This window comes from Ranitomeya variabilis, chromosome 1, assembly GCF_051348905.1.
Source record: "Ranitomeya variabilis isolate aRanVar5 chromosome 1, aRanVar5.hap1, whole genome shotgun sequence".
Taxonomy (NCBI): Eukaryota; Metazoa; Chordata; class Amphibia; order Anura; family Dendrobatidae; genus Ranitomeya; species Ranitomeya variabilis.
In genome coordinates this window covers 890,609,167-890,637,068 of record NC_135232.1, presented here as the reverse complement: position 1 = coordinate 890,637,068, position 27,902 = coordinate 890,609,167, and the positions used below count along the sequence as shown (strand labels likewise).

General features: G+C 45.5%; 1 protein-coding gene across 2 annotated transcripts in view; it reads right to left on the bottom strand.

Moving 5' to 3' along the window:
• Nucleotides 1-27,902, bottom strand: part of PDE5A (phosphodiesterase 5A) — a 498,536-nt gene that overhangs the window by 104,466 nt on the left and 366,168 nt on the right. For both annotated transcript variants that reach the window (XM_077278445.1, XM_077278452.1), the window contains exon 12: nt 19,867-20,013. In XM_077278445.1, coding sequence (XP_077134560.1) covers nt 19,867-20,013 — 147 coding nt within the window. The remainder of the gene's footprint in view (nt 1-19,866; nt 20,014-27,902) is intronic.

Below are 27,902 nucleotides of genomic sequence, written 5' to 3'. Positions count from 1 at the left end.
TGCAGCAAGCTCAAGCCACTCAGAGGTAAAGGGGAGGAAGAGAGGAAAAAAAAAAAACCTCAGAATTTCCTTTCTTATTATCCCACTTCTGCAATGCATTAAACATTCAATGTTGGCCTGGCATACTGATATGACCCCAATGGCAGAGGGTCTCAGGAATAAATACCAAGTCTGCAAACACAAAAAACCAGCTCATAGGGCAGTGGTAACTGGGCTGACCATATATCTAATCCTAGCACCACAAATAGCAGTAGCCGGGGAACGTGCCTACGTTGGTTCTAGAAGTCTCGCGCCAGCCGGAGAACTAACTAACCCTAGAAGGGAAAAGAAAGACCTTTCTTGCCTCCAGAGAAAAGACCCCAAAAGTTGGATACAAGCCCCCAACAAATAATAACGGTGAGGTAAGAGGAAAAGACAAACATAAGAATGAGCTAGGTATTTAGCAAAGAGAGGCCCACTAGCTAATAGCAGAATATAGTAAGATGACTTATATGGTCAGCAAAAAACCCTATTAAAATATCCACGCTGGATATTCAAGAACCCCCGAACCGACTAACGGCCGGGGGGAGAACACCAGCCCCCTAGAGCTTCCAGCAAGGTCAGAACTCACATTTAGTACAAGCTGGACAAAAATAGAAGCAAAGCAAATAACCCAAAAAACAAAGAAGCAAGACTTAGCTTAATTTTGCAAGAACCAGGACCAGCAGACAGGAGCAACAGAAGGATCTGATTACAACGATGCCAGGCACTGGACTAAGGATCCAGGAAGTTTATATAGCGACACCCCTGGACTAACGACCCAGGTGAGTGCCAAACTGAAGAAAGACAATCCCAGAGTCATATCACTAGTGACCACAAGAGGGAGCCAAAAAGTCTAATTCACAACAGGTTACGTTGTCATTCTCCTCTGCTTATCACCTGGAATCTAACGGACAGACTGAATGCACTAACCAGTCGTTGGAACAAATTTTCAGATGCCTGGCCTCTTCCAGACAGGAGTGAGGTACTGCCCATGGCAGAATTTGCCTTCAACTGTCGTATTAATCAGTCTACTGGCAAACCTCCCTTTTAGGTCAATTATGGGTTTGTTCTGCAGTTTAGAGAATTTTCCCACATGGATTCTGGTTGCCCTGGTGCCGATTGTTTGGTGCAACCGTTAAGAACCCTTTGGAGGGAGGTTCAGGGGAATATCTCCAAAGCCCAATAGAGGTACAAACATTTTGCAGACAGGAGGAGGGTTCAGCTCCTGCGTTGGCTGTGAGGGGGAAGGTGTAGTTTTCTACCCGTAACATCAAACTTAAGATACCCTCTATGAAGTTGGGCCCCAGGTTAATAGGTCCATATAAGATTAGAGAGATGATATCTATAGGCCTATAGATTACAGTTGTCCACTTCCTTCAAAATATCTAATGTCTTCCACAGGTCCCTATTAAAACCTGTGGGGACGGTTAGAGAAGATTCGTCATCCAATGTTCCGCCAGTGTTGGTAGAGGGTCAGCTGGAGTACAAGGTAGGGTGCATCACTGATTCACGGTGGGTGCGCCGGAGGCTTCAGTACCTAATCCACTGGAAGGGATATTCCATTGAGGATCGTTCATGGGTTCTGGCCAGTTCTGTGCATGCTGATCGACTGGTGCGGGCTTTTCATGCCAGGTACCCTGAGAAGCCTGGGGGTCCAGTGGCACCCCGTTAAGAGGGGGGTACTGTCATGTTAGGACATGGTTTATGTCCTGTTCTCTCAGCGTTAATTTTGCTGGCCTCTCTTTCGATCTGAGAGGGTATTTATACTCACTCCAGACTAGGATGTGCTGTCAGCTATACTTTCTGCTCTAGTCTGTGTGCCTGACCTTTGGAGTGTGTGCCCAGTTTGCAGTTGTTTTCTTTGCTCTCCGTGTGTTACTTAGTTTGTCCTTCTGGATTCCTGACCTCTGGCTTTGCTTCTGACAATCCCCTGTCTCACCCCTTTGGTACTTTGTGATCTATTGGCTCAGATCTTAGCTTGTTCGACTACTCTCTTGTGTTTATCCTTTCTCTGTTAACTGGCTTCTGGCTCTGCCCCGATCACCTCCCACTCTGTCAAATGGTTTGCACCTGGTTAGTAACCCGGCGCTTTACTCAGCTCTCTTGCTGCTGTGTACAGTGTTTCCCACATCAGTATTACCCGGGAGCCGTGACAGTGGCTTTACCAGTCTGAGAATACCAACTCCCAGCTGTCTGCTTTAGCATGGCTAGTTGTCAAAAATGGGGGGCCCCATACCATTTATTTTTTATTATTTATTTAAATAATTAAAAAATATAGGTTGGGGAGCCTTGCTGAAACTGACAGCTGAGGGTTGCACCAACGCCTGCTCTCGCTGTTAACAGTTGAATACAACTCTCAACATTGTCCCCTGCTAGCACTGATCGCAGCACGAGCAGGGGACAGTGATATATGCTGTCTTCACTTCAGCATCCAGTGCCGGAGAACAGCGCGAACAGTACCCCTGATTCCCAGGTGGCGGTACGCGTCACACTGATGAGACATAGATGTCATCTGTGTAACAGTGTGCACGTGTGTGGGAGGTTTTGCAGCCCATGCTGCTACCGGAAAAATTGACCTCTGAAAGAGCCCTTAGTGAACGCACTCATTTACTGAACTTTAGCCAAATTTTGTTGATTTTTAGGAAAAGAGGTAGGGAGTCCAAACACGAATCTGAATGAGCAATGTTCATGCTCAATTTGAGACTGGCGAACGTTTTCCAAACAAGTTCGCTCATCTCTGGCTAGCACTAAAATTTTTAAAAAAATCTGAAAATAACCCAAATGTAACCAGTAACAAAAGCATTCAGTTGATATTTGTAATACAATTCATCCTACCATACAAAGTTGTAAAACTAAGTACCAAAAATAACAAAAGTAGCTCCAGAGCTCAAGGGACCTCCATGGAGCAGTTGGGGACCAGAATGCTTAAGTTCTGTTCTGCATTCCTCCGAGTATCAGAGGGATGGGTGCAAAATATAATTTGGTGTGTACATACAGGTTTTTCTATGGCTACAACTAATTGTCACATCAGTTGGTACATTTCTAAGCCAGGTGAGCAGAATAAACAGACAACTGCAATTAAATATCTTAAATGGTCCTACATGGGTCTGGTTGTGAATGGTTTTCTTAGATGTCACTGTTCTACATATAGTAATTTCAAAAGTTGTCAGGTTCAGTTATGAGATGAGCCATTTCTTAAGAATTTTGACCTCCTTAAGTCAAATCTGACAATGAAAATTTTTAGTTGGTTCTTGTTTCTATGATTTGAAAGTTTTCCTTTTACTGTTACATATACAGTTATATGAAAAAGTTTGGGCACCCCTATTAATCTTAAGCTTAATGTTTTATAAAAATTGTTTTTTTTGCAACAGCTATTTCAGTTTCATATATCTAATAACTGTTGGACACAGTAATGTTTCTGCCTTGAAATGGGGTTTATTGTACTAACAGAAAATGTGCAATCTGCATTCAAATAAAATTTGACAGGTGCATAAGTATGGGCACCCTTATCATTTTCTTGTTTTAAATACTCCTACCTACTTTTTACTGACTTACTAAAGCACTTTTTTTGGTTTTGCAACCTCATTGAGCTTTGAACTTCATAGCCAGGTGTATGCAATCATGAGAAAAGCTACTTAAAGTGGCCACTTGCAAGTTGTTCTCCTGTTTGAATCTCCTCTGAAGAGTTGCATCATGGGCTCCTCAAAACAACTGTCAAATGATCTGAAAACAATTCAATATAGTTGTTCAGGGGAAGGATACAAAAAGCTATCTCAGAGATTTAACCTGTCAATTTCCACTGTGAGGAACATAGTAAGGAAATGGAAGAACACAGGTACAGTTCTTGTTAAGGCCAGAAGTGGCAGGCCAAGAAAAACATCAGAAAGGCAGAGAAGAAGAATGGTGAGATCAGTCAAGGACACTCCTCAGACCACCTCCAGAGAGCTGCAGCATCAACTTGCTGCAGATGGTGTCACTGTGCATCGGTCAACTACACAACGTACTTTGCACAAGGAGAAGCTGTATGGGAGAGTGATGCGAAAGAAGCCATTTCTGCAAGCACGCCACAAACAGAGTCGGCTGAGGTATGCAAAAGCACATTTGGAGAAGCCAATTTCCTTTTGGAAGAAGGTCCTGTGGACTGATGAAACCAAGATTGAGTTGTTTGGTCATACAAAAAGGCGTTATGCATGGCAGCAAAAAAGCACAGGATTCCAAGAAAAACACTTGCTACCCACAGTAAAATTTGGTGGAGGTTCCATCATGCTTTGGGGCTGTGTGGCCAATGCCGGCACTGGGAATCTTGTTAAAGTTGAGGGACGCATGGATTCCTCTCAGTATCAGCAGATTCTTGACAATAATGTTCATGAATCAGTGACAAAGTTGAAGTTACGCAGGGGATGGATCTTTCAGCAAGACAATGATCCAAAACACTGCTCCAAATCTACTCAGGCATTCATGCAGAGGAACAACTACACTGTTCTGGAATGGCCATCCCAGTCTCCAGACCTGAATATCATTGAACATCTGTGGGATCATCTGAAGAGGGCTGTCCATGCTCGGCGACCATCAAACTTAACTGAACTGGAATTGTTTTGTAAAGAGGAATTGTCAAAAATAACTTCATCCAGGATCCAGGAACTCATTAAAAGCTACAGGAAGCAACTAGAGGCTGTTATTTTTGCAAAAGGAGGATCTACTAAATATTAATGTCACTTTTCTGGTGAGGTGCCCATACTTATGCACCTGTCAAATTTTGTTTGAATGCAGATTGCACATTTTCTGTTAGTACAATAAATCTAATTTCAAGGCAGAAACATTATTGCGTCCAAGAGTTATTAGATATATGAAACTGAAATAGCTGTTGCAAAAAAAACAATTTTTATAAAACATTAAGCTTTAGATTAATAGGGGTGCCCAAACTTTTGCATATAACTGTAAATAATGCATAAAAGTTTCAGTATTTTGAAAGATTATTAGTTTTGCAAATATAAAGATGCAGAATATGTTATGCCAATTTTCAAATATTTATTTAGAGGAATCTTTGTAACAATTCAAATAACTAAAACATGACTAAACACCATTGCAAATTATAAACAGTTACAAAAATTGCACTACAACATTTGGTCCTCATTCAGTGAAAACTCTGTTTTGCTTGTCTCTTGTACTCTTGCATCTGATCATCTCTTACAATTATCCAGCAACAATCTGCAAGCATTGATGGGTTCTATGTTCCATAATATCTTTTTTCCATGGCCACAATATCTTGATGAAATCTCTCATCGTGCTCATCGCTGACTGCTCCACAGTTTGGGGGAGAAAAGTCTAGATGCAAATGTCAGAAATGTATCTTTAAGGACACACTACAACAAAGATCCTTATATGTTTTGCAGAGATTTTACACCAAATCTTCAAAGTTATCTGCTCTTGAGTTTCCCCAAAATATGTGTTACCACTAATAAGAATTCTACCCATGCAGCCTTTTCCTTACCCTACAACAAACAAAGAAACCCCTCATCTTCAAGAAGCTTACGAATTTGAGGTCCAATAAAGACTCCTTCCTGTATGTTTGCTGGACTCAACCTTGGAAACTTATCTGAGATACTTGAATGCTTTTGCATTTTTATCCATTGCCTTTACAAAGTTCTTCATTAGGCCCAACTTGGTGTGCAATGGTGGTAGAAAAATGTTATGCAGGTCAGCAAGTGCTGGAAGCAGGACATTTATACTCCCTGGCTGAAGTGAATGTTGGAGAGGCCAGTCTCTTTTAGGCTGGTTTCACACATCAGTGTGTCCGGTACTTGTGGTGACTAGGGTTGAGCGACTTTTACTTTTTCAGGATCGAGTCGGGTTTCGCGAAACCCGACTTTGTCAAAAGTCGGGTCGGGTGAAATCGGCCGATCACTGCGAAAAGTCGGGGGCCGACTGAAACACGAAACCCAATGCAAGTCAATGGGGAATAAAAGTCGGCAGTGAGTGGAGGACAGGAAAACACCTACAGAGCCCATTTTAATGTCAAAAACATCAATTATTGTTACTTAAGCTTGTCAATCTTAATTAACCTTATAATAATAGTTAGGTACTGAAAATTGGGGGTCATTTGGTTAAAGTTGTGGGGGGGGAGGGCTGGCTCAATTTCTTCTTGGGCCCAGGAAATGTGGAATACGTCACGGCGGTGGAGCAGGGAGAGGTAAGTATTTCAACTTTGCAAGTGCTGTGATCCTGAGCAAGCAGGGGGGGCACACTCGTTCGCATTGCCACTGGCACAGGGCCCCTCAAAGTACGGCGTTGTGATTGATGGCGGGGGCGCCTCCCACCGGCAGAGACACTTTTGCGTACTATGAGGGGCCCTGTGCCAGTGACGTCGTCAATGAGTATGCCCCCCCCACCTGTTGAAGGAACCTGCACTTTCATCTTCACCTTCCACTTTGTCCCCATGTAAGGTGGTATAGTATGCGGGAAGGGGAACCTGAGTTTCAGCAGGGTCAGATTCAGGCTGTGTAGAGTGCAAGGGGAATGTAGTGGTCTGTGTCAATGTACCAGCAGACTCATCTAGCAGTGGCTGGGCAATGGGCAGGAATGAGGAGGAAACACAGATATAGGCCAAAAATAAAAAAAGTAGGCTAAAAGCTGTTAAAAATTGGTAACAGGAGTAAACAGGCGGCATTGGTTTGTTCAGTGGAGGAGAACAACAATCAGCGGCAGACACCGTTAGTAGGCCCAACCAAACAAGTAGGCCAAATGCAGTTTCATATTCTAAATATAGGCCGAAAGCCTGAAGATTGAAGCTCAGCTTTGTGTAGTAGAGGAAAACAAGAGGCTGCAGCAGACAACGTTACTAGGCCCAAACCAAGAACTAGGCCAAATGTAGTTTCATATTGTTGTTACAGGCCAAAAGCCTGAAGCTTCAAGCTCAGCTTTGTTTAGTAGAGGAAAACAAGAGGCGGCAGCAGACAATGTTACTAGGCCCAACCCAACAAGTAGGCCAAATGCAGTTTAATATAAAAAATATTTAAACGAAAGCCTGAAGATTGAAGCACAAGAAAAATAAACCAGGAGAAAACCAAGGAGCGGCAGACAACGTTAGTAGGCCCCAACCCAACAAGTAGGCCAAATGCAGTTTAATATTTGAAACGGGACAACAGTTGAAGTTCAGCTTTGTTCAGTGAAGGAAAAAAAAGATGCAGCGGCAGACACCGTTATTACGCCCAAATAATAAAGACAGTGGTAGTAGGCGTAAAGTATTAAATGGAGTCCAGGGCCCCTGTATATTTTAACTATCATCTATCATTTCAAATAATTCGTATTGGCAGTGCCATTTCAGGTTATACCTGCACAGACTACACAGTGGTGGAGCTGGGAGAGGTAGTATTGCAAGTGGTAGAGCACAGTTCAATCTGGGGGGGGAACACTCTCTCATGGGCGGTGGTACTGGCACAGGGCCCCTCATATAACGACGGTGTAATATGAGTTGTGGTTCAGTGTCTCCCCCCCAAAAATAAGGAAGTCTGGTGGAAGAGGCCGTGGGCGGGGGTTGCCAGCTGGTACTGATGGTGCTGGTGGTGCTGCATCTCGTGGTAGTGGCAAAAGCACAGTAGCACCTAAGGCAGGAGGTGTTCAGCCTGCGTCATCGTCTGGCTACACAAGGCCTCGAAGGCTCCCTTACCTGGGAGTAGGAAAACAGCTTTTAAAGCCGGAGAAGCAGGAAAAAGTGTTGTCTTTCCTTGCTGACTCACCCTCTAGCTCTTTCGCCTCCTCTTCCCAAAGTTCTAAATGTAAGAGCAGCCAGTCGTCAGTGGATGCTCCCGGTCAGGAAAAAGACGTTTCCTTGTGTCCTTCTCCCAAACCAAAAGTGAAGGATGCAGCAGGCGACACTACAGGTTACTCCATGGAGCTCTTTACACATACCGTGCCTGGGTTCCAAAGGGAAATTGTACACTGCCAATTACAAGAAGAATAGGACATGGAGTGCACTGATGCACAGCCACAGCTAGATTGTGATGCTGTTCCATTGACTCTGATCACTACATTGCCCTCGCAGTTTACTGAGCCAGAATGTGACCCTGATGAGACTATGGTGCCCTGTCCCGAACGCTATAGCACCTTACACGGTGACACTGAGGAAGGTGCCCATGACATTGAGGAGGAGGTGATAGATGACCCAGTTGTTGACCCAGATTGGCAGCCATTGGGGGAAGAGGGTGCCGCTGCCACTAGCTCAGAAGCGGAGGAGGATGATCCGCATCAGCCATCTACATTGCAACAGCTGTCATCTGGCAGGCCCGTATCAGGCCAAAAATGTTTGCGAAAAACAAAAACAGTTTTAGGAGAGCGTGGCCATTCAGTGAAAGTAGCACAGCGCACAATACCTGAAAAGGTTTTCGATAGTAGGAAGAGTGTAGTGTAGCAATTTTTTAACCAAGATCAGAATGATCAGTCAAAAGTTATCTGTAAGAAATGCTCCAAGACCATTAGCAGAGAGAAGAATCTTCAAAATTTAAATACAACGTGCATGCTTAGAAATTTAACCACCATGCACTTGCAAGCCTGGACTAACTACAAAATGTCCCGTACCCTTGGTGCACCTGCTCGGAGTGAAGGTAGTCAGCAATGCTACATTGCTTCCCTCACTGTAAGCCCACCGGTTAGGACACCACCAGCAGCAAATGTGGAGGTATCGTCGTAAGGCCAAAGCAGTCAGGGAATCACAAGGTTATTGGTAGGAAAGACTCTATGTTGGCCAACAACAAGAATACCATAACAAACTCTCTCTCAATCCGCCATGTCCACCACCACCGCTAGTTCCACCATATGCAGCTCTCCAGTCCAGCTCACCCTACAAGAGACTCTCGTAAGGAAAAGAAAGTACTCATCCTCTCATCCGCGTACACAGGATTTGAACACCCACATTGCTATACTAATCTCATTACAGATGATGCCCTACCGTTTGGTTGAAAGCGAAGCTGTCAAAGACCTGATGGCCCACGCAGTACCACGCTATGACCTACCCAGTCGACACTTCTTTGCGAGAAAAGCCATCCCAGCCCTCCACCAGCATGTCAAAGACCGCATTATCCATGCCTTGAGGCAATCAGTCAGTGGAAAGGTGCACCTCACAACAGATGCATGGACCAGTAGGCATGGCCGGGGACGTTATGTGTCCATCACGGCGCACTGGGTTAATGTGTAGGATGCAGGGTCCACAGGGGGCAGCCATAGTGCGACAGTTCAGCCTATCCCACAGTCTCAGGAAAAAGTTGGCATACGGCGTTCGCCACCACTCCTCCTCCTCCTCCAGAAGCGAAAGCTCATGCACAGAGCGCAGTCGCCTTACCACTCCATCCGCAGCTGCCAGTGTTGCACACGGGGTGTCCCATTATCGAACAGCTAGTGGTAAGCGTCAGCAGGCTGTGTTTCAAATGAAGTGTTTGGGCGACAACAGACACACCGCGGAAGTACTGGTGGAGTGCTTGCAGCAACAAACTCAGTCATGGCTGGGCAGTGTACATCTTGAGGCAGGCAAGGTATTCAGTGATAACAAAAGGAATTTTATGGCTGCCATAGCCCTTTCAGAACTGAAACACATACCTTGCCTGGCTAACACCTTTAACCTGGTGGTGCAGGGCTTCCTCAAAAATTATCCAAAGTTACCAGCCCTGCTCCTGAAGGTGCGAAGACTTTGCTCGCACATCCGCCAGATGCCCATACACTCCAGCCGTATGCTGAACCATCAGCGATCGCTGAATCTTCCCCAGCACCGCCTAATAATCGACGTTGCAACAAGGTGGAACTCCACACTGCACATGATTCAGAGGCTGTGCGAACAGAGGCGTGCTGTTATAAATTTGTGGGAGGATACACAGGCAGGCACTTGGATGGCAGACATGGAGTTGTCTGGTGTGCAGTGGTCGACGCCATCATAAGCATTAACATCCCACTTATGCGTCTGCTGATGCAAAGTTTGACGCACATTAAGGAGCAGGCGTCTACAGCCGAGGAGGAGGGAAGCCTTGATGACAGTCAGCCATTGTCTGCTCAGGGAACTGTCCAGGACGAATTGGCGGACAAAGAGGATGAGGAGGAGGATGATGGGGATGAATATGTATGGGAGGAGGATGATTCTCAGGTGGCAATAGAAACTGGTGGCATTGCAAGGTCTGGTACAGGTTTATTGAGGGACACTTGTGATGTTGATTTGCAAGAAAGTGGGCCTCAACCCAGCAGAAACAGTTAATTCACACCTGGAACATTGGCCCACATGGCTGAGTATGCCTTGCGTATCCTAAAAAGGGACCCCCGCATTTTTAAAATGATGACCGATGACGACAACCGGTTGGCCTGCCTCCTGGCTACAAGATATAAAGGAAAACTGCAAAATATCATGCCACATGAGAACCTAGGTCAAATATTGGCTACCAAACAAGCAACTCTTGTAGACCGTTTGGTTCAGGCATTCCCAGCACACAGCGCCGGTGATGGTTCTCACACGAGCTGCAGGGGTCAACATGGCAGAGGTGCTAGAGGTGCAGAAAGCCAAAGTGGCGTTGGACAGAGGGGTTTTATGGCAAGGTTGTGGAATGATTTTGCAATGACCGCTGACACGACAGGGACAGCTGCATCGATTCAAAGTGACAGGAGACACCATTTGTCCAGTATGGTTACAAACTACTTTTCTGCCCTTATCGATGTTCTCCCTCTCAGGTCATTCCCCTTTGATTACTGGGCATCTAAACTAGACACCTGGCCTGAATTGCCAGAATATGGATTACAGAACCTCGATTGCCCTGCTGTCAGTGTGCTTTCAGAAAGAGTGTTCAGTGCTGCTTGTTCAATACTGACCGAAAAAATTACACGTCTGCCTACCAAAAATGTTGATTAGCTAACCTTCATTTAAATTAACCAATCATGGATTTTACATTCTTTTGCCCCACCTTCCCCTGCTGACACGTAGCTTGCCTGAAAGATGACTTGCTTTTGGGGGGAGACATTGAACCCTAACTCTGGCCCTGTGGGATAACACAACACTATGAACGTGGAAGAAAGTGTCTGCCTGATATACGACGCACTAGCAGTACAGCTGAATATACACTGTGTGAGAATTTGAATCTCCATTTTTTGGGGGGAGACACTGAACCGTAACTCTGGCCCTGTGGGATAACACAACACTATGAACGTGAAAGAAAGTGTCTGCCTGATATACGACGCACTAGCAGTACAGCTGAATATACACTGTGTGCGAATTTTAATCTCCCTTTTTTTTTGGGGGGGGGAGACACAGAACCACAACTCTGGCCCAGTGGTATAACAGTAAACTATGAATGTGGCAGAAAGTGGCTGCCTGATATATACGACACACTAGCAGTAAAGCAGAATATACACTGTGTGCGAATTTTAATCTCCCTTTTTTTGGGGGGGAGACACAGAACCACAACTCTGGCCCAGTGGTATAACACAACACTATGAACGTGCCAGAAAGTGGCTGGAATTATTATTTAAAATATATATATATATATATATATATATATATATATATATATATATATATATATATAACAAGCTCCCTACAATGAGCTCAGGACAAGTATGGCAGCAATAAAAAGGACTGCTGAACACAAAAATGTGGACAAATAAACAAGATAGGTAACTGTGCACTAAAATACGACCTCCACTGTCCCTGCACAAAAAGGTGGTGTGGGACAGTGAAAATCGCTCCAGCACAAGCGGTTTGGGGGTTTATATTTCCTCCCTAACTCTGTCCCTGCTTCTGACTAACTGCAGCAACACCTCTCCCTATGCTCAGATCGGCAGAAGTAAGATGGCGGTCGGCGTGCACGCCCCTTTATACCCCCTGTGACGCCGCAGACAGCAAGCCAATCACTGCCATGCCCTTCTCTAAGATGGTGGGGACCGAGACCTATGTTATCTCGCTGCCCACACTCTGCGTCCTCCTTCATTGGATGAAAAACGGCGGTGACAGCGTCATATTAAACGCGACTTTGGCGCTCTGATAGTGTACCGCATGGCCGATCCCACACTAGGATCGGTTCGGGTTTCATGAAACCCGACTTTGCCTAAAAGTTGCCGATTTATGAAAATGACCAATCCGTTTCGCTCAACCCTAGTGGTGACAGCTTTCACACATACCGGAGACACTGACATATGTAGACCCATTCAAATCAATGGGTGTGTGCACATATCTGTGTTTTCTCACAGACCGTGTGTCCGAGTGACACACACGTAGACATGACCGTTTTTGTGAAGCTGCATGGATCACACGGACGCATTCAAGTCAATGGGTCCGTGTAAACAAGTACCTCACACGGATGCCATCCGTGTGATGTATCAGTATCACACAGACGGCCACCGTGGATGAAGCACTACAGTAAGCGCTGTTCCCCGGTAGCAGGTGCTGAACTGGCTGTCATTCTCCCCTGCTCTGCCGGAGAGCAGAGCAGAATGATGAGCGATGTATTAAAGTCCGAATGACAACAGGTGGGGGCTTTTGGGACTCTTACCGCCAACATCCGACACCTGCTGCCGCTAATAACAGTGACAGTAGGGGCGGATGATTGGGGTATACCACAGCCGCCACCTGCGATCTAAGGAAGTAAATGAATGAAAAATCCAACATGGGTTCCCCTCAATGTTCTTTAACCAACCAGACAAAACTCACAGCTGTCAGCTTCTGCAAGGTTGGTTATCAAGAATAGAGGGGTCCCCACGCTGTTTTTCTAATTATTGGGATCCCTCATTTTTGTCAACCAGCCTTGCTAAAATTCACAGCTGGGGGCTGCTATTCTCAGACTGGTAAGGGGCCATTGATATAGGCCCCCAGCCTAAAAACAGCAGCCCGTAGCTGCCCAGAAAAGATGCATTTATTAGATGCACCTATTCTGGTGCTTTGCCCTGCTCTTCCCACTTGCTCTGTTCAGGTGACATCAAGCCAATGGCTTAGTAATGGAGAGGTGTCTATAAGACACCTCTCCATTACTAATCCTATTGTTTTATGTTAAAGACAGCCAGAATAAAATCCTTTATTTAAAAAAATTACACAGACTCCTTTAATGTTCTAAATTAAACCATACTTACTGCAACACCTAATTCCCTGATGCCCTCGATCTCCTGTAATAAAAGTAAAATAATAAACCAGCAATATACCATACCTGTCCGTCGATGTGTCCCATGCTGTAATCCATGTCTGGGGGGCTAAATAGTTTTCAACCAGGACGGTGCCAAGATGCTGCTGAGAGCAGCAGCATCATTCACCAGCGGTGACATCATCGACCGTGGTAAAAAGTTGGCAATGATGTCACCACTGGTGAATGATGCTGCGCTCTATAAAGTCCACTTTTTCTTCTTTGAAATTCCTTTCCTAATGGGGGGCACCATGCAGAAATAGCAGTTGATAATGTGATTAGTTGACTCCCTCCAGATCGTTTGGACTGCAAAAGGCATAGATCGCCTCTTCCCATGCAACCACTGGGGAAGATGTGATGAACATCGACTGCAGCGTATATGTGGAGCCCAACTTTTGTCTTGATCTCTATTCTGCAGCCAAAATACAGGTTGCAGGCTTTCCTTATCATGGTAGTCAAGTTTCACCTTTGTGACGCAAAAGTGACTCCTCCGCATATATACCAAAAACTATCCACTTTGTTAATGGAAGAATGAGGCATAGCTGAAAAAAACATGTTACTATGCTAAGTAACGAAGCTAAGAAATCCTAAAACTGTATCCCTTACACAGAGGGCATTTATAAACGTAGGTAATACAACTGTAAATAGGATTACCGAGTTTGCATTTTTTGATTGGTCACTAGAGTTGAGGGACTTTTACTTTTTTAGGATCGCATCGGGTTTTGCGAAACCCGACTTTCTCAAAAGTCGGGTCGGGTGAAATCGCCCGATTATTGCGAAAAGTCGGGGGCCGACTGAAACACGAAACCCAATGCAAGTCAATGGGGAATCAAAGTCGGCAGTGAGTGGAGGACAGGAAAACACCTACAGTGCACATTTTAATGCCAAAAACATCAATTCTTGTTACTTAAGCTTGTCAATCTTAATTTACCTTATAGTAATAGTTAGGCATTGAAAATTGGGGGTTGTTTGGCTAAAGTTGTGGGGGGTAGGGCTGGCTCAAGTTTTTCGTGGGCCCAGGAAACGCGGACTACGTCATGGTGGTGGAGCAGGGAGAGGTAAGTATTTAAACTTTGCAAGTGCTGTGATCTTGAGCAAGCAGGGGGGCCCACTCATTCGCATTGGCACTGGCACAGGGCCCCTCAAAGTACGGCGGTGTGTTTGACGGCGGGGGCGCCTCCCACCGGCAGAGACACTTTTGCGTATTATGAGGGGCCCTGTGCCAGTGACGTTGCCAACGAGTATGCCCCCCCACCTGATGAAGGAACCTGCACTTTCATCTGCACCTTCCTCTTTGTCCCCATATAAGGTGGTATAATATGCGGGAAGGGGAACCTGACATTCAGCAGGGTCAGATTCTGGCTGTGTAGTGCAAGGGGAATGTAGTGGTCTGGGTCAATGTACCAGCAGACTCGTCTAGCAGTGGCTGGGCAACGGGCAGGATGACAAGGAAACACAGATATATGCCCAAATAATAAAGTAGGCTAAATGCAGTTCAAAACTGGAAACAGGACTAAACAGGCGGCATCGCTTTGTTCAGCGGAGGACAACTGTAATGAGAGGCTGACAATTAGTAGGCCCAATAACGTAAGTAGGCTAAATGCTGTTCAAAACTGGTAACAGGAGTACAGAGGCGGCATAGCTTTGTTCAGCGGAGGAAAATTGTAAGGAGTGGAGCAGACAGACACAGGTAGTAGGCCTAAAATAAAAAAGTAGGCTCCATGCAGTTCAAAATTGGTTACAGGAGTACACAGGTGGCATAGCTTTGTTCAGCGGAGGACAATTGTAAGGAGTGGCGCAGACACACAGGTAGTAGGCCTAAAATAAAAAAGTAGGCTCAATGCAGTTCAAAATTGGTTACAGGAGTACATAGGCGGCATAGCTTTGTTCAGCGGAGGACAATTGTAAGGAGTGGCGCAGACAGACACATGTAGTAGGCCTAAAATAAAAAAGTAGGCTCAATGCAGTTCAATATTGGTTACAGGAGTACACAGGCGGCATAGCTTTGTTCAGCGGAGGACAATTGTAAGGAGTGGTGCAGACAGACACAGGTAGTAGGCCTAAAATAAAAAAGTAGGCTCAATGCAGTTCAAAATTGGTTACAGGACTAAACAGGCGGCATTGCTTTGTTCAGTGGAGGAAAACTGTAATGAGTGACAGACACAGTTAATAGGCCCAACCAAACAAGTAGGCCAAATGCAGTTTAATATTCGAAACAGGAGTATAGTGGTGGCTCACCTTTGTTCAGAAGAGGAGAAAAGCAAGGAGCGGCAGACACCGTTAGTAGGCCCAACCAAACAAGTAGACCAAATGCAGTTTAATATTCAAAACAGGAGTAAAGTGGCGGCGCAGCTTTGTTCAGTGGAAGAGAACAACAAGCAGCGGCAGACACCATTAATAGGCCCAAATAATAAAGACAGTGGTAGTAGGCGCAAAGTATTAAATGGAGGCCAGGGCCCCTGTGTATTTTAACTTTCATATATCATTTCAACAAATTTGTATTGGCAGTGCCATTGAAGGATTTAACAGCACAAACTACACAGGGAGCAGGGAGAGGTAAGTATTGTAAGTGGTAGAGCACTGGTCGAGCTGGGGGGAACACTCTCTCGTGGGTTGCGGTACTGGCACAGGGCCCCTCATATTATGATGGTGTGTCTGACGTTGATTGTGCACCACCACCGTCAGAGACACTTCTTTGTACTTTGAGGGACCCTGTGCCAGTGCCGTCGCACAAGAGTGGGCACACCCACCTGTCCAGGCAAACGGCACTCGCACGGCTACTTGCGCCAAGTGGTGACCACAGCCCTGTGGGGGGAGTCAGCCCATTTAGGGAGGTATAAAAATGGCCTATGGTGGACATTCAGCAGCTGCAAATGAAGGAATTGGAGCAGTCAGTAAGAGGAGGCCAAAAGCAAGACATTTTTCAGACAAGCTACGTGTCAGCAGGGGAAGGTGGGGCAAAATAATCAGAAATCCATGATTGGTTCATTTTAATGAAGGTTAGATCATCAACATTTTGGGTAGCCAGATGAGTCCTTTTTTCGGTCAGTATTGAACCAGCAGCACTGAAGACTCTTTCTGATAGCACACTAGCACCGCCTAATAATCGACGCTGCAACAAGGTGGAACTCCACACTGCACATGCTTCAGAGGCTTTGGGAACAGAGGCGTGCTGTAATGTATTTGTGGGAGGATACAGATACACGGGCAGGCAGTTGAATGGCAGACATGCAGTTGTCAGGTGTGCAGTGGTCAAAGCTACAAGACCTCTGTCAAGTCCTTCAGTGTTTTGAGGAACGCACATGGCTGGTAAGTGCAGACGACGCCATCATAAGCATCCCGCTAATGGGTCTGCTGATGCAAAGCTTGACGCACATTAACGAGCAGGCGTCTGCAGCCGAGGAGGAGGGAAGCCTTTATGACAGTCAGCCATTGTCTGCTCAGGGAACTCTCCTGGACGAGGTGGTGGACGAGAGTCTCTTGTAGGGTGAGCTGGACTGGAGAGGTGCATATGGTGGAACTAGCGGTGGTGGTGGACGTGGACATGGCGGATTGAGAGAGGGTTGGTGATGCTATTCTTGATGTTGACCTACATACAGTGTTTCCTACCAAAAACCTTGTGATTCCCTGACTGCTTTGGCCTTGCGACGATACCTCCACATTTGCTGCTGGTGGTGTCCTAACTGGTGGGCTTACAGTGAGGGAAGCAATGTAGCGTTGCTGACTACCTTCATTCTGATCAGGTGCACCAACGGTACGGGACGTTTGGTAGTTATTCCAGGCTTGCAAGTGCATGCTTGTTAAATGTCTACACATGCACGTTGTATTTAAATTTAGGGGATTCGTCCCTCTGCTAAAGGTCTTTGAGCATTTCTCACAGATAACTTTGCACTGATCATTCGGATCTTGGTTAAAAAATTGCTACACTCCACTCTTCCTACTATGCAATACCTTTTCAGGCATTGCACGCTGCGCTACTTTCACCGGAAGGCCACGCTGTCCTATAACTGTTTTTTTGGTTGACAAACGTTTTTGGCCTGAGACGGGCCTGCCAGATGAAAGCTGCTGTGATGTTGATGGCTGCTGCGGATCATCCTCCTCCGCTTCTGACTGAGCTACTGTCAGAGGCACCCTCTTTCCCCAATGGCTGCCAATCTGGGTCAACAACTGGGTCATCTATCACCTCCTCTTCAATGTCATGTGCACCTTTCTCTGTGTCACCGTGTAAGGTGCTATAGCGTTCGGGACGAGGCACCATAGTCTCATTAGGGTCAGTTTCTGGCCCAGTACACTGCGAGGACAATGTAGTGATCTGAGTCAATGGAACAGCATAATAATCTAGCTGTGGGTGTGCATCAGTGCACTCCATGTCCGATTCATCTTGTAATGGGCTGTTAACAATTTCCCTTTCTAACCCAGGCACGGTATGTGTAAAGAGCTCCATGGAATAACCTGTTGTGTCGCCTGACGCATCCTTCACTATTGGTTTGGGTGAAGGACACAAGGAAGCGACTTGTTCCTGACCGGGAGCATCCACTGACGACTCGCTGCTTTTAAATTTGGAACTTTCTGAAGAGGAGGCGAAAGAGCTAGAGGCTGAGTCAGCAAGGAAAGCCAAAACTTTTTCCTGCTGCTCCGGCTTTAAAAGCGGTTTTCCTAGTCCCAGATAAGGGAGCCTTTGAGGCCTTGTGTAGCCAGACGATGACGCTGGCTCAACACCTCCAGCCTTAGCTACTATTTTGCTTTTCCCACTACCACCAGATGCTCCACCACCACTACCACCACCATCAGTACCAGCTGGCAATGACCTCCCACGGCCTCTTCCACCAGACTTCCTCATTTTTGGGAAAAATCTAACCAAAATAACAACCATTATATGGTACTGTAAAACAAGGTAGAAGGTGTATATAAACTTGTTGAGAATTTAGTTCTCCCTTTTTTTGGAGGGGAAAACTGCACCACAACTCAGGCCCAGTGTATAACACAACACAATGTAAGTGGCAGCAAGTGACTGGCTGATACACCACAAACTAAGAGGACTGAGCTATATCCACTTTGTGAGAGTTTCAATCTCACTTTTTTGGGGGGGACACAGAACCCAAACTCAGGCCCAGTGTATTTTACAACGCAATGTGAGAGGCAGCAAGTGGCTTGCTGATACACCACAAACTAAGAGGACTGAGGTATATCCACTTTGTGAGAATTTCAATCTCACTTTTTTTGGGACACAGAATCCAAACTCGGGCCCAGTGTATTTTACAATGCAATGTGAGTGGCAGCAAGTGGCTGGCTGATACACCACAAACTAAGAGGACTGAGGTATATCCACTTTGTGAGAATTTCAATCTCACTTTTTTTTTTTGGACACAGAACCCAAACTCAGGCCCAGTGTATTTTACAATGCAATGTGAGTGGCAGCAAGTGGCTGGCTGATACACCACAAACTAAGAGGACTGAGGTATATCCACTTTGTGAGAATTTCAATCTCACTTTTTTTTTTTGGGACACAGAACCCAAACTCAGGCCCTGTGTATTTTACAACGCAATGTGAGTGGTAGCAAGTGGCTGGCTGATACACCACAAACTAAGAGGACTGAGAATTTCAATCTCACTTTTTTTGGGGGGAGACAGCACCACAACTCAGGCCCAGTGTGTAACACAACGCAATGTAAGTGGCAGCAAGTGGCTGGAAGATATCTGAAAAATGCAAGGACTGTAGTACAATTTCAATCTCCCTACAATGATCTCAGGACAAGTATGGCAGCAATAAAAAGGACTGCTGCACACAAAAGTGTGGACAACTAAACAAGATAACTGCAGAAAGGAGCAACAGGATTTTTGCTTTTAATAAAGCAGTTGGTTTGCACAGCAGCGGTGCAAACAGCAATGCAGCTATCAGTGAGCCTTATAAGGCAGCCTAATAAGCTACAGAGCTGATGCACAAAGATATAGCCTCCACTGTCCCTGCAAAACAAAGGTGGTGTTGGACAGTGGAAATCGCTACAGCACAAGCGGTTTGGGGGTTAATCTTCCCTCCCTAACTATATCCCTGCTTCTGATGAAGCTGCAGCAACCTCTCCCTATGCTGAGATCGGCAGAAGTAAGATGGCGGTCGGTGTGCATGCCCCTTTATAGCCCCTGTGACGCCGCAGAAAGCAAGCCAATCACTGTCATGCCCTTCTCTAAGATGGTGGGGACCGAGACCTATGTCATCACGCTGCCCACACTCTGCGTCCTCCTTCATTGGCTGAAAAATGGCACTGAAAGCGTCATGCGAAACGCGACTTTGGAGCGTAGATCGCCGACCTCATGGCCGATCCCACAGTGGGATCGGGTCGGGTTTCACGAAACCCGTCTTTGCCGAAAGTCGGCGATTTTTTAATTTGTCCGATCCGTTTCACTCAACCCTATTGGTCACTCTAAGATGATAGAATACTGAAGGTTCAAAAGACTAAATAGATTATAATCTATAATAATTATGTAATAGACTAGCTACCTTCAATGCAATAATGATGATGAAATAAAAGACACAATTTTTCTATAATCCTGCATGAAAGGTGTCATAAGTAAATACAACCTCCTTTGGATCTTGAAAATTAGAGCCAAACAGCAAATTTAAGCCTCATATTAGTTCTCAGCACCACAAAATTAGTTAAGATCAACTGTTTTAGTCTCCAAACCAATTTGGCTCTAGAACAGTGTGTCTTACCTCGTATTTCATTTGGAAGGTCTGCACAAGGTTGAGGTCTGTGAACATTCGACTTGTAGCTAATGTGGTTTCCATGTCAGTAAGCTCAAAATCACTGAAGTAGAAGTCTGTTAATTTAAGTGCTTGTGCAGATGGCACGACTGATCCCTGTGAATGACAAGAAACATGAATTAGTTGAAGTCAGACTCACAACACAAATCTCACAGGTGAGCACCATGTGAGAGGTTACAGGTAAATAACCTAGACCCTTTGTTACTCTTCTCAGTTAAGCTAGGGATAAGACAAGGTAATTATCGGCATCAGTTATAATGTTATGTTTCACACACATCCAATTTATTATTGCTGTTCGAGAGCATATGTAGACAGGGTTTATTTTTTTTAAGTCAGTCAAAAACTACACTTTAGTTGTTTAGCAGAAACTGCTTTAGGTAGCACTTCTTCTTTAGGACACTTTTGTAGGTGCTTTTCATTTAATTAAATACCGTATATACTCGAGTACAAGCCAAGAATTTCAGCCCATTTTTTTAGGCTGAAATTGCCCCTCTCGGCTTATAATCAAGTCATTCCCAGGGGTCGGTAGGGGAGGGGGAGCGGCAGCTGTCTAATCATGCTCACCTGCTCCTGTCGCAGTCCCTGCACCTCCCTGGTTCTCGGGCACCGTCAGTGTCTTCCAGCGTTGAGCAGTCACATGGTACCGCTCATTACAGTAATGAATATGGACCCGACTCCACTCCCATAGGGGTGGAGCCGCATATTCATTACTGTAATGAGTGGTACCATGTGACCGCTCAATGCTGGAAGAAGCTGACGGCGCCCGGAGAACCAGGGAGGTGCAGGGACCGCGTCAGGAGCAGGTAAGTATAACGGGGGCATTGCGCGATATTCACCTGTCCGCGTTCCATCACCGCTCTGTCTTCCGCGTCCTCTGCTGTGACGTTCAGGTCAGAGGGCACGATGACGTGGTTAGTGTGCGCCCTCTGCCTGAACATCAGTGCAAAGACACAGCGGTGCCCGGCGGTGAAACAGGGAAAGGTGACTATAGCAAGTGCCGGGGGCCTGAGTGACGAGAGGTGAGTATGTGATTTTTTTTTAATCGCAGCAACAGCATATGGGGCAAATGTGTCTATGGAGCATCTTATAGGGCCATAATCAGCATTTGTGGAGCATTACACGGGGTAAATGTGTATATGGAGCATCTTATGGGGCCATAATCAGCATTTGTGAAGCTTTATATTGGGCAAATGTGTCTATAGAGCATCTTATGGGGCCATAATCAGCATTTGTGCAGCATTATATGGGGCAAATATCTCTATGGAGCATCTTATGGGGCCATAATCAGAAATTGTGCAGCATTATAAGGGGCAAATGTCTTTATGGAGCATCTTATGGGGCCATAATCAGCATTTGTGCAGCATTATATGGGGCAAATATCTCTATGGAGCATCTTATGGGGTCATGATCAACATTTGTGCAGCATTATATGGGGCATATTTTAATATGGAGCATCTTATGGGGCCCTGTTGTGAATTCCGTTCTCGGACTCCCTCCTGTGGTCGTGAATGGTACTTTGGTTAGTTCTGCTCTTGGACTCCCTCTGGTGGCTTTGAGCGGAACTGCCGGTCACTGAGGTTGGCTTTGTCAGCTGCTCTCGTTTATTGCTATGCTGGCTTCCCTATTTAACTCCACTCAGATCGTTACTTCATGCCAGCTGTCAATGTTTCAGTATTGGTTCAGATCTCTCTTGGACTTCTCTGAGGACCTGTCTACTCCAGCAGAAGCTAAGACTTTGCTAGTTCATTTGTTGTTACTGCTTCCTGAATATATTTCTTAGCACTGCTAATTTCTAGTCCAGCTTGCTATCATGATATTCCCTTGCTAGCTGGAAGCTCTGGGGTGCAGAGTGGCACCTCCACACCGTGAGTCGGTGTGGGGAGTCTTTTTGCTTACTCTGCGTGGTTTTTTGTAGTCTTTTGTGCTGACCGCATAGTTCCCTTTTCTATCCTCTGACTATTTAGTGAAGTCTGGCCTCCTTTGCTAAAACCTGTTTCATTCCTGTGTTTGTGACTTTCCTCTTAACTCACAGTCAATATATGTGGGGGGCTGCCTTTGCCTTTGGGGAATTTCTCTGAGGCAAGGTTAGGCTTCTATTTCTATCTTTAGGGGTAGTTAGCTCTTAGGCTGTGAAGAGGCATCTAGGGAGAGTTAGGTACGGTCCACGGCTATTTCTAGTGTGTGTGATAGGAGTAGGGGTTTCGGTCAGCAGAGTTCCCACTTTCCCAGAGCTTGTTCCGATTACTAGTTTACTCATCAGGTCATTCCGGGTGCTCCTAACCACCAGGTCCATAACAGTACAGCTGGCCAACAAAGTGTTAATGCATCTCAAAAGAGGGATAAGAGAAGTTCTGAACCCATTTTTTTTTCTTTGCAGTGTGTTTTCTTTCTCTTTTCCCCTTAATCTCTGGGTGGTTCAGGACTCAGGTGTAGATATGGATATTCAAGGTCTGTCCTCTTGTGTGGATCATCTCACTGCAAGAGTACAAAGCATTCAAGATTATGTAGTTCAGAATCCGATGTTAGAGCCTAGAATTCCAATTCCTGATTTGTTTTCTGGGGATAGATCTAAGTTTCTGAATTTCAAAAATAATTGTAAACTGTTTCTTGCCTTGAAACCCCGCTCCTCTGGTGACCCCATTCAGCAAGTAAAAATTATTATTTCTTTGTTGCGTGGCGACCTTCAAGACTGGGCATTCTCCCTTGCGCCAGGAGATCCTGCATTGCTTAATGTAGATGTTTTTTCTGGCGCTTGGATTGCTTTATGACGAACCGAATTCAGTGGATCAGGCAGAGAAAATCTTGCTAGCTTTGTGTCAGGGTCAGGATGAAGCGGAGATATATTGTCAGAAGTTTAGAAAATGGTCTGTGCTTACTCAATGGAATGAGTGTGCCCTGGCAGCAATTTTTAGAAAGGGTCTTTCTGAAGCCCTTAAGGATGTTATGGTGGGATTCCCCACGCCTGCTGGTCTGAATGAATCAATGTCCTTGGCCATCCAAATTGATCGGCGTTTGCGTGAGCGCAAAATTGTGCACCATTTGGCGGTGTCCTCTGAGCAGAGGCCTGAGCTTATGCAATGTGATAGAACTTTGACCAGAACTGAACGGCAAGAACACAGATGTCAGAATAGGCTGTGTTTTTACTGTGGTGACCCCACTCATGCTATCTCTGATTGTCCTAAGCGCACTAAGCGGTTCGCTAGGTCTGTCACCATTGGTACTGTACAGCCTAAATTTCTTTTGTCTGTTACTTTGATTTGCTCTTTGTCATCCTACTCGGTTATGGCATTTATGGATTCAGGCGCTGCCCTGAATTTGATGGACTTGGAGTTTGCCAGGCGCTGTGGTTTTTTCTTGGAGCCTTTGCAGTATCCTATTCCATTAAGGGGAATTGATGCCACGCCGTTGGCCAAGAATAAACCTCAGTACTGGACTCAGTTGACCATGTGCATGGCTCCAGCACATCAGGAAGATATTCGCTTTTTGGTGTTGCATAATTTGCATGATGTTGTCGTGTTGGGTTTGCCATGGTTACAGGTTCATAATCCAGTATTGGATTGGAAATCAATGTCTGTGTCTAGTTGGGGTTGTCAAGGGGTACATGGCGATGTTCCGTTGGTGTCAATTTCTGCTTCCACTCCTTCTGAAGTCCCTGAGTTTCTGTCGGATTACCAGGATGTATTTGATGAGCCCAAATCCAGTGTCCTACCCCCTCATAGGGATTGTGATTGTGCTATAAATTTGATTCCTGGTAGTAAGTTTCCTAAGGGCCGACTTTTCAATTTATCTGTGCCAGAGCACGCCGCTATGCGGAGTTATATAAAGAAGTCCTTGGAGAAAGGGCATATTCGCCCGTCTTCATCACCGTTGGGAGCAGGGTTCTTTTTTGTGGCCAAGAAGGATGGTTCTCTGAGACTCTGTATAGATTACCGCCTTCTCAATAAGATCACGGTCAAATTTCAGTACCCTTTGCCTCTGCTGTCTGATTTGTTTGCTCGGATTAAGGGGGCTAGTTGGTTCACCAAGATAGATCTTCAAGGGGCGTATAACCTTGTGCGTATTAAACAGGGCGATGAATGGAAAACAGCATTTAATACGCCTGAGGGCCATTTTCAGTACCTGGTAATGCCATTCGGGCTTTCAAATGCTCCATCTGTGTTTCAGTCCTTTATGCATGACATCTTCCGAAAGTATCTGGATAGATTCATGATTGTGTATTTGGATGATATTTTGGTCTTTTCGGATGATTGGGAGTCTCATGTGAAACAGGTCAGAATGGTATTCCAGGTCCTTCGTGCTAATTCCTTGTTTGTGAAGGGGTCTAAATGTCTCTTCGGAGTTCAGAAGGTTTCCTTTTTGGGCTTCATTTTTTCCCCTTCTACTATCGAGATGGACCCTGTTAAAGTTCAGGCCATTTATGATTGGACTCAACCTACATCTGTGAAGAGCCTCCAGAAATTCCTGGGCTTTGCTAATTTTTACCGTCGCTTCATCGCTAATTTTTCTAGTGTGGTTAAACCTTTGACTGATTTGACAAAGAAAGGTGCTGATGTGGTGAATTGGTCCTCTGCGGCCGTTGAGGCTTTTCAGGAGCTGAAATGTCGTTTTTCTTCGGCCCCTGTGTTGCATCAGCCAAATGTTTCGCTCCCTTTTCAGGTCGAGGTTGATGCTTCTGAGATTGGAGCAGGGGCTGTTTTGTCTCAAAGAAGTTCTGATGGCTCTGTGATGAAGCCATGTGCCTTCTTTTCTAGAAAGTTTTCGCCTGCTGAGCGTAATTATGATGTTGGCAATCGGGAGCTGCTAGCTATGAAGTGGGCATTCGAGGAGTGGCGACATTGGCTTGAGGGAGCCAAGCACCGCGTGGTGGTCTTGACTCTTGACAGATCACAAAAATCTGACTTATCTCGAGTCTGCCAAGCGGTTGAATCCTAGACAGGCTCGATGGTCGCTGTTTTTCTCCCGTTTCGATTTTGTGGTCTCATACCTTCCAGGTTCTAAGAATGTGAAGGCGGATGCCCTTTCTAGGAGTTTTGTGCCTGATTCTCCGGGAGTCCCTGAGCCGGCTGGTATTCTCAAAGAGGGGGTAATTCTGTCTGCCATCTCCCCTGATTTGCGGCGGGTGCTGCAGGAGTTTCAGGCTGATAGACCTGACCGTTGTCCAGCGGAGAAACTATTTGTCCCTGATAGATGGACTAGCAGAGTTATTTCTGAGGTTCATTGCTCAGTGTTGGCTGGTCATCCTGGGATTTTTGGGACCAGAGATTTGGTGAATAGGTCCTTTTGGTGGCCTTCCTTGTCTCGGGATGTGCGTTCTTTTGTGCAGTCCTGTGGGACTTGTGCTCGGGCTAAGCCCTGCGGTTCTCGTGCCAGTGGGTTGCTTTTGCCCTTGCCAGTCCTGAAAAGGCCTTGGACGCATGTTTCCATGGATTTTATTTCAGATCTTCCTGTCTCTCAAAGGATTTTTTGTCATCTGGGTGGTTTGTGATCGCTTTTCTAAGATGGTCCATTTGGTACCCTTGCCTAAATTACCTTCCTCCTCTGATTTGGTGCCATTATTTTTTCAACATGTGGTTCGTTTGCATGTCATTCCGGAGAACATTGTGTCGGACAGAGGTTCCCAGTTTGTCTCTAGGTTTTGGCGGTCCTTTTGTGCTAAGATGGGCATTGATTTGTCTTTTTCTTCGGCTTTCCATCCTCAAACAAATGGCCAAACCGAACGAACCAACCAGACTTTGGAAACCTATCTGAGATGCTTTGTTTCTGCTGATCAGGATGATTGGGTGACCTTCTTGCCATTGGCTGAGTTCGCCCTTAATAATCGGGCTAGTTCGGCTACTTTGGTTTCACCTTTTTTTGCAATTCTGGTTTTCATCCTCGTTTTTCTTCGAGGCAGGTTGAGCCTTCTGACTGTCCTGGTGTGGATTCTGTGGTGGACAGGTTGCAGCAAATTTGGACTCACGTAGTGGACAATCTGACGTTGTCCCAGGAGAAGGCTCAACGTTTCGCTAACCGCCGTCGTTGTGTTGGTCCCCGACTTCGTGTTGGGGATTTGGTTTGGTTGTCTTCTCGTTATGTTCCTATGAAGGTTTCTTCTCCTAAGTTTAAGCCTCGTTTCATTGGTCCTTATAAGATTTCTGAAATTCTCAACCCTGTGTCATTTCGTTTGGTCCTTCCAGCTTCTTTTGCCATCCATAATGTGTTTCATAGGTCGTTGTTGCGGAGGTACGTGGCGCCTATGGTTCCCTCCGTTGATCCTCCTGCCCCAGTGTTGGTTGAGGGGGAGTTGAAGTATGTGGTGGAAAAAATTTTGGATTCTCGTGTTTCGAGACGGAAGCTTCAGTACCTGGTTAAGTGGAAGGGCTATGGTCAGGAGGATAATTCCTGGGTTGTTGCCTCCGATGTCCACGCTGCCGATTTAGTTCGTGCCTTTCATTTGGCTCGTCCTGATCAGCCTGGGGGCCCTGGTGAGGGTTCGGTGACCCCTCCTCAAGGGGGGGGGTACTGTTGTGAATTCCGTTCTCGGACTCCCTCCTGTGGTCATGAATGGTACTTTGGTTAGTTCTGCTCTTGGACTCCCTCTGGTGGCTTTGAGCGGAACTGCTGGTCACTGAGGTTGGCTTTGTCAGCTGCTCTCATTTATTGCTATGCTGGCTTCCCTATTTAACTCCACTCAGATCGTTACTTCATGCCAGCTGTCAATGTTTCAGTATTGGTTCAGATCTCACTTGGACTTCTCTGAGGACCTGTCTACTCCAGCAGAAGCTAAGTCTTTGCTAGTTCATTTGTTGTTACTGCTTCCTGAATATATTTCTTAGTACTGCTAATTTCTAGTCCAGCTTGCTATCATGATATTCCCTTGCTAGCTGGAAGCTCTGGGGTGCAGAGTGGCACCTCCACACCGTGAGTCAGTGTGGGGAGTCTTTTTGCTTACTCTGCGTGGTTTTTTGTAGTCTTTTGTGCTGACCGCATAGTTCCCTTTTCTATCCTCTGACTATTTAGTGAAGTCTGGCCTCCTTTGCTAAAACCTGTTTCATTCCTGTGTTTGTGACTTTCCTCTTAACTCACAGTCAATATATGTGGGGGGCTGCCTTTGCCTTTGGGGAATTTCTCTGAGGCAAGGTTAGGCTTCTATTTCTATCTTTAGGGGTAGTTAGCTCTTAGGCTGTGAAGAGGCGTCTAGGTAGAGTTAGGTATGCTCCACGGCTATTTCTAGTGTGTGTGATAGGAGTAGGGGTTGCTGTCAGCAGAGTTCCCACTTTCCCAGAGCTTGTTCCGATTACTAGTTTACTCATTAGGTCATTCCGGGTGCTCCTAACCACCAGGTCCATAACAGGGCCCATCATGAACTGTATGGAGCATTATATGGGGCTCATGATTCAATATGGATATTCAAAAACACTTAACCTAGTACTGACGTCTCAATTAATTTTACTTTTATTGGTATCTATTTTTATTTTTGACATTTACCGGTAGCTGCTGCATTTTCCACCCTAGGCTTATACTCGAGTCATTAAGTTTTCCTGTTTTTTTTGTGGCAAAATTAGGGGTCTTGGCTTACACTCGAGTCGGCTAATACTCGAGTATATACCGCAGTTTTGAAAAGCTTTTGAAGTGTTTTGGAAGAGTTATTTTTTCCTGAAGTATTTTTTGCAGCCTTCTAATATAGAATAGTATAGTATAATAAAGTATAAAGTATAGGATAGTGCCTAGTTTAAAGCTTTTCCATCAAGAGACGCATTAAGGGAGTGATGTGAACTTCATTTGTTTCCCCATTAGGTTTTTTTTTTTTTATTTAAAAACTGTACCAGAGGAACATATGAAGAGCAAAGTGTATTTACAATAGCAGTGAATAGGAAATGTCTTTTAGGAATATATTGAGTGATTTATGTCACACGTCTGTTAACACCTTTACCATATTGGGTTTTCCTTTGTTGCTCCCCTTCTTTCCAGAGCTACAACTTTTTTATTTTTCCATCAATATGGCC